The sequence below is a fragment of the Trichosurus vulpecula genome, chromosome 3 (genome assembly GCF_011100635.1).
Source record: "Trichosurus vulpecula isolate mTriVul1 chromosome 3, mTriVul1.pri, whole genome shotgun sequence".
In the NCBI taxonomy this organism is placed as follows: Eukaryota; Metazoa; Chordata; class Mammalia; order Diprotodontia; family Phalangeridae; genus Trichosurus; species Trichosurus vulpecula.
In genome coordinates, this window is record NC_050575.1 from 273,916,939 (window position 1) to 273,930,237 (window position 13,299).

General features: G+C 36.5%; 1 protein-coding gene across 4 annotated transcripts in view; it reads right to left on the minus strand.

Moving 5' to 3' along the window:
• The window catches only part of KIF16B (kinesin family member 16B), a 385,946-nt gene that overhangs the window by 134,609 nt on the left and 238,038 nt on the right, over positions 1 to 13,299 (minus strand). For 3 of the 4 annotated variants that reach the window (XM_036749261.1, XM_036749262.1, XM_036749259.1), the window contains exon 18: positions 524 to 577. In XM_036749261.1, coding sequence (XP_036605156.1) covers positions 524 to 577 — 54 coding nt within the window. Of the gene's footprint in view, positions 1 to 523; positions 578 to 1,022; positions 1,056 to 13,299 lie in introns of all 4 variants that reach the window. The other variant, XM_036749260.1, reaches the window with a different exon arrangement.

The following is a 13,299-nucleotide window of genomic DNA, read 5'->3' on the forward strand; positions in this document are numbered from 1 at the left end:
ATCATCATCATCATCATCATCATCATTCTGATTCCCCGAGCTCTTTTATGGTTTATTAAAAAAAAAAGACAAAACTTTTATCCATCCACTTGATTAGCAGGAAACAGCCTGGGGAAAAGTCTGATGGGACAGGAGTTAATCTTATTTAAAAGGAGAAAAAACAGATTATTCAGGTATCTCCTTTAGCTACTTTCCCCTGTATTATACTTCCTACCCTTAATCATGTTTTGGTTTTTTAAATAAACACAAAGGTAAGTATCTTGTAATTGGACCACAGGATCATAGATCAGGAGCTGGAAAGGACTTCAGAGGCCTCTATATTTAAAGAACAGGCTTGAAATATTTTTTAAAAAAACTCCAGGTCAGTAGCTTTAGAATGCAAGAAAAACAAACATTTTCAAAAGAGTTTTGGAAAAAGATGTTTTAAAACTCAAAATACAAATAAAGTCATCTGTATGACTGCAATTAAAAAAAAATACAAACTTAAAACCTACAGAGGTGGTACAATTTGTGTACATCTTACCTTTTATTTTCTAATTTTTCCAGTTCCTCACGCTGTTGCCTCTCAAATTCAAGCCTAATAAAATCAAATGCAAATGAGTCACTTGGGGGTAATATATTTCTCTACTTTGCTCTCTCTATGCACATATGCGCGCACACACACATGCAAGCACACATATACAAGCATTTATATATATATATATATATTTCTATAAAAAACAAATATCAGTTTTAAAAGGGTTATTTTTAATTATAATATATTAGTAAGCTTTAAATATTTTATTTGTTCTACAGCTATTGAAAAAATATTCCTTTGCTACAGTTAGAAATAAAATGATGTGTTCCTGGGTGCTTGTATTTAAACTGAATTGTAAATAATTTTCTTGAGGGAAAAAAAAACATAGTATTTAATTATATTAGAATTAAACAAGACCTCTAAATGATAAGTACTGTTACTGCAGATCTACATGTCTACTACATGTAGATGCAGTCACCAATAAATAGAAATTAAGTTTTTCTACCTTAAACAGATTGGTCCTTTAACAGGAAAAAGACTGCTAGGGGAGGTAGAAAGAAAGCAAAGTGATGAAAGGAATTAATAAGGAAGAAAATCATCAAGAGAAAAGCAGTAAGATACTTTAATGCCAACAACCATGCACAAAATGAGATTTTTTTTTTAAACTAATGCTTGGAGATAACATTGATAAGACTGAAAAAAATAAGTTAAAATCTGTTAGGTGCGCATACTTCAAATAACAGTTCCTATAACTCCAGTTTAAATAATAAAGCTAAAAACAATAGATCATTTAATTTTTTTTTTACTACCTTCCCAAGAATTAGCAGTACATATCACAAAAATGCAATGTTTGCATATTTTCTATAGCTCAACTACATGGGTCATATAGCACATAGTAGCCATCAGTGCTATATCTATTCTATAAGAATATTTAACAAGTATTTACAGGGTTAGAAAAGGCATTGAGATCATTATTTCTAATCCCCCTGCTTTACAGATAAGGAAACTGAGATTAAGAGAGAGGCCGTGACTAGCCAAAGGTCACACAACCAGTTTGGTGGTTCAGAACCAGGATCAGAGCTCCTGACTTCTCCTCCAAAACTCTTTTTATCACACCACAAACTCATTACCATAAAAGATCAATTTAATACAAAAATAAAACATAAATTCAACAAACATTTATTAAGTGCCTACTCCATACAAGAAGGTACTGTCACAGCACCAGGATACAAAGACACTGGGCACACGGGAAGCACGTGGAACTTGACATCGAGAAGCCGGTTCACTTAGGATGCTCTTCTGGGATTCTAATGTGAGCTAGTTTTTCACAGAGCTGCTTTACATAGATTATCCTTTTTCCATCTCTCTAATCTACCTTTTAAGTAGCGATATTCCTAAAGTGACCATATCATTCTCTGACTCAAAAAGATCCAGTGGTTTTTTATTGAAAAAAAAAAACTAGGGGGAAAAAAATCTTCTGACATTAAAAGCCCATCATCATCTGGATCCAGGCTCCTCATCCAGGCTGTTGACACCGTAGCCCTTCCAATCTTTTGTTCTTTATCTACAACTTTTCATTTCCTGTCCCCTCGATGTCCTATAAACCTGGCTGGCTGTCCCCAAAACTGAAATGTGCTATCTCCTCACCTCTACTCCTTAGCTCTCTTCAAGGCTCCACCAAGGGACACTTTGACTGATTCTTTCCCACTTCACCCTGTACCCCCTCCCCAAAAAATTATTTTGTATATATTTTGTGTGTATTTATATGTGAATGATTTGTCTGTCTGAGAGAGGCTATAAGTTCTTGGATGGGAGAGACTGTTTTGTTTTCATCTTTGTATTCCCAGTACCTGACTCATAATGTATAGTTAATTGACTGATCCTCATAACCGTCTATAGAGTAGCAGCTACTGATATTATCTCCAATTTTCAGATGAGGAAACTGAGGCTTAGTAAATAACTTGGCTTTGGTTAGGTGGTTACTATCAGAGAGGAGACTTGAACCCAGATCTTCATTAATTTTAAGTCCAGCACTTCCTTTCAATATATTATATGCTCCCTTTCTAGTCCTGGGTCTATCGCTAACTAATTCTATGACCTTGAGGAAGTAACTGAGTCTTTCAGTCTCTGTTTAATCTGGAAAAATGAAGGGAAGAATGTGATCTGGACAACCTCTAAGATTTCTTTCAGCTCTAAAATTCTAATATATACATATATATACACATACATATACACACACACACAACTAAAAGTTACTATTCCCTAGAAGTCTTCAATTTATAAGAACAACAATAAGCTGTTAGTATTTACATAATTCTTTAAGATTTTTAAAGCATGTTACATATTTTATCTCACCGATCCTCACAACAACCCCAAGATGTAGGCATTCATATTTTATAAAGCACTAAGAAATCTCAATGTACTTAGAAGTCCTTATGGGGGAGATGCTGAGAAACACATCTCTGGACTCCTTCATGTTTACAAAAGCATAAGATCATAGATTTAGAGCTGAAAGAAATTAGAGGTCATCTAAAAATGCACTGATGCCCAGAGAGGTGAAATGAATCACCCACTATGACATATGTGGCATGTGACAGAACTGTCACTTAAGTCCATATTCTCTGACCCAGTATACCATGACAGCATTGATTACTATGGTGAGAACGACACTAGATGTGATTTGCAGACACTATTTATAAAGGGAAAAGTAATCATCATCTATTGGGAAAATTAATTGATAGAATATTGAATTGCCTTCAAAAATAAGAGGACTTTAAAAAAAATCCACGAGTTTTCTCAATCTTGGCGCAAGGCAAAGTAACAAGTAAATGGTATGGAGAAAAAGTCATAATCTTGTGGTTAGAGATGACAGTTCAGCACAAAGCAATATTGAAGTTGTTGCCAATGGTGAATGATTTCAACACGAAGATGCTACTCATGTAACAATCCAGATCTTTCACAAGTAGAGATATATGAAAAGAAGATAAACTTTATTATATGCTTGGAAACAAGTCATGGCATTATCTTCCAATACAGAAAGAAAAAGGTAAAACATAAACAGACATTAGCATAGATTTCTTTTGCCATAAATACAATTTTCTACCTATGCCCAATGGAGTGCTTTAATTTTTATTTGAACCTGATAACTACTGTTAAGATAGGTATTATAAGTTTTGTTATGGGGTGTGCGTGTGTGCATGTGTGCGTGCATGCGTGCGTGCGTGCGTGCGTGCGTGTGTGCGTGTGTGTGTGTGTGTGTGTGTGTGTGTGTGTGTGTGTATCTGGGGGAGTGGAATCTATCCAGTGATTCTGATGGAGAACTAATTTGCAAATTATATTTTTAGAGCTGCCTGGGGTATCAGGAAGTAAAGTGACTTGTCCAAGGTCACATAGCATAAACCCAGAGCCTCCATTATGTCATGCAATCCCTCAATCTGTTTTATTATCCATAGGTTACTAATGAATTAACTGAGTCTCAGTGGGTTTAAATGGATTACTCAAGATCACAAAACAACAAATCCAGATGGAAATCTATGCCTTCCAATGCCTTAAAGGCCAATGTACTTTCTACTACAAAAAGGCATTGCATAACACATATTTTCAGACTCCCAAAAGGTAACTTAAAATGAAATAGCCCTTTCTTTCTATTGCGGTTAAGACAACTTTGAGCTATCACCAGACATCTTACAACTAAATGCCTCTGACTCTTTTTTTTTAACACTAGGAGAGTGAGAATGCAAATTTCTCATTTTATATCATTAAATCAAAAGTAGAGGTGGTGATTTAAAAAAAAAACAAATCTTAAAAAAATGTAAAATAAACAATTAGGTCCTAGGTCTTGCCTTTGTGAGGATTTGTGTCTGGTGTGAGTATGGTGGGCACTGGAGTCCAGGATGTAAGAATAGTTAAACATGAAAAGTCACACAGAAGGCAAAGCCAAGGAGCCACACTACGCATTAGGTAGACAACAAAAAGAGGCATATTACAACAGAAAACAGATTTTCTTAGCAGGTCTCTTGCCATTCTGCTTTTCTTGACAATATTGTAGCTTACTCTAAAAGGCACTATCAGGGCATTAGAAGCAGTTATCCATAGGTATTGCTATGAGCAGAAGCTTATTTTCTAGTAGTTTCGTAAAAACAACTCATCTCTAGAGGATCTAATTCAGGGATTATTTTATGCATTTAAAAATATCATTTTGAGGAGTCTACAGGCTTCACCATACTGTCCAAGGAGTCTGTGACACAAAAATTGTGAGAAAATGAACTGAATTTTAATACCAAAGTCACTTATCCTCTTAGTATCCAAAATCTACCTTTGGGAGGTGTCCTGACTTCAAGAGTACAATATAGGAAGGTTTATCATTCATTCAACTAAAAAAGACATTCTAAGCACCAGAATTATATAACCCGCTATTATTGTTCAGGTATTTCAGTCATGTCAGACTCTCAGTGACCCCATTTCGGGGTTTTCTTGGCAAAGATACTGAAGTGACTTGTCATTTCCTTCTCCAGCTCACTTTATATATGAGGAAACTGAGTCACACAGGGTTAAGTGACTTGCCCAGGGTCACACAGCTAGTTAGTGTCTGAGGCTGGATTTGAACTCAGGAAGATGAGCCTTCCTGACTTAAGCCAGCCAGCCTCAGTTTCCTCAACTGCAGAATGGAGATAATAATAGCATCTACACTTAAGGGTTGTTGTGAGGGCCTGGCACATAGTGGGTGCTATATACTCATTCCTTTCTCTTTCCCCTATTGCCAAGGGTCACACAACAAAAAAAGTCAGGTCTTCCTGACTACAGATCCAGCACTGTGTCTGCCATGCCAACTTGCTGCTGCTGCTGCTGCTGCTGCTGCTACTACTACTACTACTACTACTACTACTACTACTACTACTACTACTACCACCACCATCACCACCACCACCAGCACTATGTGACCATCAGTTGTGTGACCATCTATGTCCCGTAGGTTCCTCATCAGTAAACTGAGAAGGCTGAAGAAACTAAGGTCTTTCTACCTCTAAATCTCTAATTTTTCCTTAGGAACTCCATAAATGTTGCTGACTGAAATTCTGGAATCCATGATAATTGGCTTACCCAGCCAGGAGAAGTAAAGAAGAATCAGCACAAAATCTAGCCAGGCTGCCATATCATTGGGTACTTCTTCATGACTAGTACCACATTATGTGGCTTTCCTCAAACGGCTCCCTCCTTTGATCTCCTCTCTGGCTTATGTTATGAACTTTATCATCCCTTTAGTACTCAGTGCATGGACATTTCCTCTATCTTGGTTCTTCCTAGGACAGTTCAACAATTATGAGACCCCTTGGTCAGGATAATATATTAACTAGGAAAATAATGCAGAACCATGGGATCATAGATTTAGAGCTGGAAATGACATCGGAGGACATACGCTTCAGGTCCTGAATTTTATAGATGAGGAGGGTTAGAGACCAAAAACAATCCTTCCACCATAGAGTTGGTCATGCCTTTATCAGGACAGGCCTCTGAATTTAATGAAATACAATGAAGAATGTCCAGAAAAGAGCAATAAAAGAAAGACTTTGAACAAAGAAACCATGAGAATAAAAGTTAAAGAGGAGGGGAATCTTCCAATGTCAATCGCATGCCTTTAATAATATTAATCTCTTACAGTTATAGGGATAGGGAACAGACACGTGATTTCATTGGGACAGGGAACTTCAGGATGAGGCAGCTCACTCTATCAACACCAGCCAGTATCTTCCTTACAACTTATAGTCCGAGAGAAGTGCCCACAGCACTGAGAGTGAGCTTGTGTGGGTTCTCACAACTTATATGGACAGAACTATATCTAGAAGGGAGAATGAGGGGGAGAATCTCATTTAACTCTGAGAGGGAATCTCATTTAATTCTCTCCCTTTATATACAAGGAAACGTAGGCCAGCGAGTTTAAGCGACTTGCTCACAGTCATGTAGACAATAAGCATCAGAGGTGGCTTGAATACAGCTTTCCTGACTCCCAGGACAAATCTCTATTCTTTATGTCCTACTGTCTCTCATCTTAGATTTCCATAGTTTTTACAACATTTTCATACACATTATTTCATTTGATCCCTAATTTAAAAGAGCTTTTATATCTATGACCTCATTTTATCTTTATAAAAATCCAATGAGAAATGGGGCTAAAGTACTGTCATCTTTGTATTATAAATGTGGAAAATAAGCTTAATAAAGATTCAGTGACTTGGTCATACATCTAGTTACTAGTGGAGCTAGAACTGGAGTCCAGAAGACTCCCAGTCCAGGACAGTTTCTACTAAGTTAGCATAGCATATATCTGGAATCATCTCGTTTATGCATATACAGTGTCTCTCCTCTCAGATCCCTGTGGAATATAAGCTTCTTGAGGGCAAGGGCTATTAACCTTCTGGTTTTCTATCTTTAGCATAATGTCTTGCACATAACAAGTAGACATTATTACAATGAATTCTATTTTTAAGAATAAAATTGAGTAGACATCTTCTGACTCAAATGTTTCCATATTTATTTAGTAACAATGACTGGCATTTGAACCTGAAAGGTAACTCATGAACACATTATTACTGTTTAATGAATATTATTTGACATCTTTTGTTTTTACATTGCCTAAATTGCCTCTATTATTCTCTAAGTACAAATTTTTTCCCTCTGCTTTACTGAGTTGGGTGGAGGGGAGGTGGCAAAGGCTAAGCAACTAAGTGACTTATCTAAGGCCACACATCAAAGTAGCAGAGCTGAATTCAAGTCTTTTGACTCAGAAGTCAAGCTTTTTATTAATTATAAAAAGCATTCTACAGCTACCTGGAATCAAAGTCCTGAACTAAGATATTCAGTTGAGGTTTGCCAACATAAGAGTTCTGGTCTTTTATTTAGAAATCAAGAATTGTGAATAGATTTATTATTTTCAGTCCCTAAATCATTTTGGCCACTCAAATGCCAATGAAACCAAAACTAAACTGAGGAGTGTGTATTGTTTTTCCATTGACCAATATTGGAGTCTACACTAAGAAAAATCCTTCTACAGCAACAAAAAAAACTGAAGTGCAAATTTTACAAGTCATTTTAACACATTTTTACTCGTTTCATATTGTATGTGTGAAAGACAATATGCTAATATGCTCAGCTAGTCAACACTTCTAATGTGTGTCTCTCTTTTATTACACAATGCCATGAAAACTGGTAGTGGCTGAGAGAGGCTCCTCTCCTCATTTTGCTAGCTCTTTTACTTCTTGTATAGCTTTATCAGCCCTTTTTGTTATTTAGACTTTCAAACTAATGCCAGATCTTCCATTTCCCTTAGAATCTCATTGAGGCTCATTTTTCATTAACTCCTTCCCCTTTACCCATCATTAAAAAAAAATGAAAGAATTAGAAACAAATAAACAATGTATTCCACTGAAGGCAAAGAAATAATTCAGATTGTAGTTGACAGGATAACATTGTCTCATCTTGTGCCTAATCTAGCCAGATGCTGTCTTCTTCAGCCAGGTAAAGAGGACTCTTTCTTCTATGCTAAATACCAGGTATATAGTCTCCTGACACAGGCCACCTAGTCTAACAGGTCCCTGAATAAGAATTCCTATAATATCCCAGATGCAATTACCCAGCCTTTGCTAGAAGTTTTCCAGTGACGGCGGAACCCACTGTCTCCTCAGGTAGCCCACTGTACTTCTATATAGCAATTTTTGAACTGCCAAGAAATTTGTCCTTTCAACAAACCGAAATCAATGTCTTTTCAGCTTCCCCTCACAGGGCCTAATTCTACCTACTGGGGTCAAATAGAGCAAGTCTAATTACTCTTCCACATGCCAGTCTTTCGAGAAGAAGGATGAGTAAGAAAAAGACTTTCATTTTGACAATTAAGAGATCACAGGTAACTTTGGAGAGGGCAATTTCAGTTGATGTCAGAAGCCAGATTATAAAGGATTTAGAAAAGAGTAAGAGGAAAGAAGTCAGACACTCTGAGTTTAAATGGCTTTCCCAGGGAGTTTAGCTATGAAGGGGAAGAGTGCTATAGGATGATAACTAATGGAGATGGAAAGATTGTATTTTTTTTAAAGGATGAGGGAGATAAGGGCAAATTTAATCTTATCAGGTAAGAAGCTAGAGAAGAGGGAGATACAAAAGATGAGAGAAAATGGGGATGGTTGTGAGGAAAACTACTGGGGAAGAGGGGAAAGGATCAAGGGGAACATGTAAAGGAGCTGACCTCGGCAAGGAGAAGGACTACCTCTTTGAGAACAGTAAAGAAGACAGTGAGGAAAGATTCTGGGTGATATGAAATGAGGAGCAAGGATAGAGGAGAAGCTCTTGGGAAATGGCCTCAATTTTTTCAGTGAGTATGGATGCTTGTCTTCAGCTAACAGTAAATGAAAGGAGTCCTGTAGGAGGTCTGAGAAGATTAGAGGAGAGCTTGCAGTTATGTGAGGGAGGGGAGGAAAGTAAGAATAGAAAAGGGATTTTCTAGACTATAAATGACATCATAAAGTATTAGCTTCACAGTTATTTGATATTTAAAAAAAAGAAAAGAAAAACAAGAGTGGAACAATTTGGCTAGCAGCTGCTGTGGGGGTGAAAAACCAACACAAGCCCAACAACAAGAATGCTGACAGCACAGGTTCTTTTGATCTGCTTTACTAAGGAAAGCAACATTAAGGGGTTAACGATCTTACTTTAATCCCGCATACAAATATCATTCACTTAGTTCAGGGGGAAAAGCCGGCACCCTGAACTTCAGAGCAAACACAAACAGATTACAAACATCAGCAGACAGACCTTGTCTGATTCAAATCTCAATGCATAGTTACCAGGGTTTAACAAAGTCTGAACATCCAGGTTTACAAGCTGGAGGGCTCTTAACTACAGCTGCCCAGAGTCTCCACATCAGCACTCCACCAAGAGTGAGAGCCCCATCAAATAGCTCTATTTTCTTTTTATGCACTCTTTAGCAGTCATCACACGTCATCTGAGTGACCAGAACTTAAGCTCTTACTATTGGCTCTGGTCTTGGCAACTCCCCTTAGGACCCTGAGGGCTTCATGCCCACATAGGCTTAGCACCTAGAAGCTAGGGGTTTGGGCCTGGGGTTTAGCACCTAGTAAGACTCAATCAAAGACACCCAACTTAATTGATATTACAAGTATTAGCATCACAATTATTTGACATTTAAAAAAAAGAAAAGAAAAACAATAGTGGAACACATTAGATAAGCCAGAATCAGAAATAACTAAACTGGATATCCCAGTGTTAAATAAACCCAATAACATAAATTACTTGGGGAAGATTGTTTCCTTGAGTAATTTTAGGGAAGAAAATTGGAAAGTAGTTTAGCAGATAATAGGTTTAAACAAACATCTTTATTCTTGTCTCGTTTCACTTCACTCAATTCATGCTTCACACAACTACTCTAATTGTCCTAAAAAGTAGTTATGACCAATTCAATGCCTCCCCTTCCCCCCCCACCCAATAAGCTCTAGTGACTCCCTACTACATCTAGGACTAAATACAAGCTCTTCTGTTTATAATTATAGCATGGCCCTGTTCTATCCTTCTTACATATCATTTCCTTCCATGCACTCTATTGGCCACTTGTTCCAAATACATAACACTCTACATCCTATCTGTGTGATTTTTCCTAGTCTCTGGAATGCTCTCTGTCCTCACCTTTTGTGTCTTGCAAGCGCTGATTTCCTTCAAGTTTCAACCCAAGTTACTCTTTTTCATGAGGCATTTACTGCCTTCTACCCACCTACTGTGGCAAGTCCCTATCCTTTCAATGTTAGTTTGTATTTGCATTATATGTGTTTTGTATAGTCTTATACACGTTTTTAATATACAATATATGTACATGTTTTCTCTTCCATAAAAATGTAAATTACTTGATGGAAATGAACGTTTTCACCTTTGTGTTTGCATCCCCCATGTCTAACACAGTGTCTGGCAGATAGTAGGTGCTTAAAAGAATGTTTAATTCATTGATCTACACCATATGCCACAATATGTTCAAATGGAAATGTGACCTGAATATAAAATGCCTCACCATTAAAGAATTAGAAGGGAACCATAGCAAGTACCTTTCATAGTATGGCCAGGGTAGGGTAGACATTCTTAACCAAAATGATAGAAGATATCATAAAAGAAAAAATAGATCATTTCCATTACATGAAATTAAGAAGATTTCATAAAATACCATAAATGCAGTTAGAATAAGGGATGTGGTCAACAGAGAAAAGTCTTACATCATATATTTCTGATAAGGGTATGATGACCAACAAGTATCTAACGTAGGTACCTAACACAAAAGTCATTCACCACGGACAAGTAGTTGGAGGATATGAAAAAACAATTCTCAAGAGAAGAATTTCAAAAAATAAAAAAGAGAAGAATTTTAAACTATTAACAACCAAATGAAAATATGTCCCAAATAATTCACATTAGGAGAAATGAAAATCAAAATAACTCTGAGGTCTCAGCATATATCCAGCAAATTGACAAAGATGACAAAAAAATAGAAATAGTGTTGGTAGGGTTATACCAACAGGTAAAATAATAAACTATTTTTGGAACAAAAAAAGCAACTTGGAATTATGCTGAAAAAACATTAAAAAAATCCATTCCCTTTCATCACAAGACATATCCCAATGTGAACCTATATTCAAGTTGGCTGTGTGATTTGAGTTTATTTTGATATGTGGTGTAAAATGTTGGTCTAATCCTAATTTCTACCAGACATCTTTGCAATTTTTCCAGAAGTTCATATTAAAACTAAGTCCTTCCTATAATACATTATGTTCTTGGGCTTTTCAAAAACTGGCCTACCATGATAAATTGCTTCTGCTTCCAGCTTATCTAATCTATTCTACTGATCTCCTTTGCTGTTTTTAACCTATACCAAATGGTTTTAATGATTAGTGCTTTGATGTGTCATGCTATGGCTACTTCATTTGTACTCTGTCATACTATTTCCCTTTTGATTCTTCATTTTTTGTTCTTCCAAATGCATATTATTATAATCTTGTCTAGTTTATGCTAGCTACTATACTACTATGGAATAGACCATATAGTATACTATGGCGGAATAGAAAAACAAAACCTCAGAATGTTGAGCTATCATGTTATAACATTCCCCAATTTGATCAGTTATATTTCCTGCTTCACTGGTTCTCTTTCTTGCTAAAATTGCTTATTTGTTTACATAGAATATTATAAAGCTGTCCTTCTTTTGTAAAGACAATACAGAACCTTATACCATATATGATTTGCATGTTTCTCTAGCTAAGCAACAAGCCCCTCTCACTCTTACCAGTCCACCATGACAAAAGGTACTTCCTTATGAATGATCAGATCCTGGTTACAAATGCAGTAGGGACCAAGGAATGGAATGAAGTTGGCCCACATAAGTACAGATGTACCTCATTAGCAACTGCCTAACCAAATGACTTGCAGACATTGGTAATATGTAAAGAAGCAAATAAGGTATGAATTTTAAAATTAAAACCATGCTTCCATTTAAGTCAGTAGGAAAGGACATTTGTCTTCACAGCAACCTGTGTAATAGTTTTTTTTAAAAAATTTTGATTCTTAATTTTACATGAAGTAGTGACATTAGCTCATTTTGTTTACCAATTAAGTTTTAGAATTATTTCCACAATTCCTAGAATACAGTAACAAAATACTACCCAGACAATATAAATCTAAATTACATATTCTTTCTTAAATTCAACAGCTTATTTTCTTTTTTCTCTCTCTGAAATCATACAGTGCACAGCAAGCTTATAGTTTAAAAGGGCTCACTATGGTATCATAGTCAGTGATAGGGTCAAGAACGAGCAATTAATGTTAATCTATTATAACACAGACAAAAAAAGATAAAACCCACGGGCACAGTGCTTCTACCAACAGTTTTCCAACATCCCTTTAAAAGCTATTTAGAGTAATCTATAGCAATCAAAAAGTTAGTAAACAGTTCCTAAAAAATCAAAGAAACTGAGAACAAAGCTAGAGAAGAAAAAGAAATGGGCCTCGCAGCAAACCTAGAACTGGAAAAATGGTGAGACGTTGCAGAATAAACCACAAAATAAATAACCATCAGCTAAAATTCAGTGAGACTACTAGAATTGCTGACACCATAAATATAGCTAAAGACATAGAGAAGACTTCTGTGCTCGAGGTCAACGAGAAAAGGCAGAACAAAATTTGGAAACTAGCAATAAAGCAAGAAGGGAGATGAAAGAGAAAAAAAAAATTGGAGTTACCAGAACAAAAGCGGGATTCTCCAGTGATTTTTTTTCTTATAGTAACACAAAAGTAAAAACAAGGTTTCTGGCAGCTAGGTGGCACAGTAGATAGAACATTGGACCCGAGGTCAGGAAGACACGAGTTCAAATCCAGTCTCATTCAGACATTTAATAGCTGTGTGACCCTAAGCAAACAATTTAACTGTTCTCAGCCTCAGTTTCCTCATCTATAAAACGGTGATAGCAGCAACCTCATGTCTAGTTCTAGTATCCTAATCATGAGGCTTCTGGCTGTCCTGTTGCAAGAAATCAACTTCATCACCCAAATGCATACCCATGGTTAGGTGCAGAGTGAAGGCAATGGGCAGGTGAGGAATTTCTTTTATTTTCAAAATGGAAATGAACCCAGAATTTATGGAATTTCATTTATGACACATTCAAGAGGCTGCAAGAGCTCCTGAACCTAGCCAAATCAGCCACCTGTTTCTAATTCCAGGGCAAAGTGAAGGAGAACTTCATCAG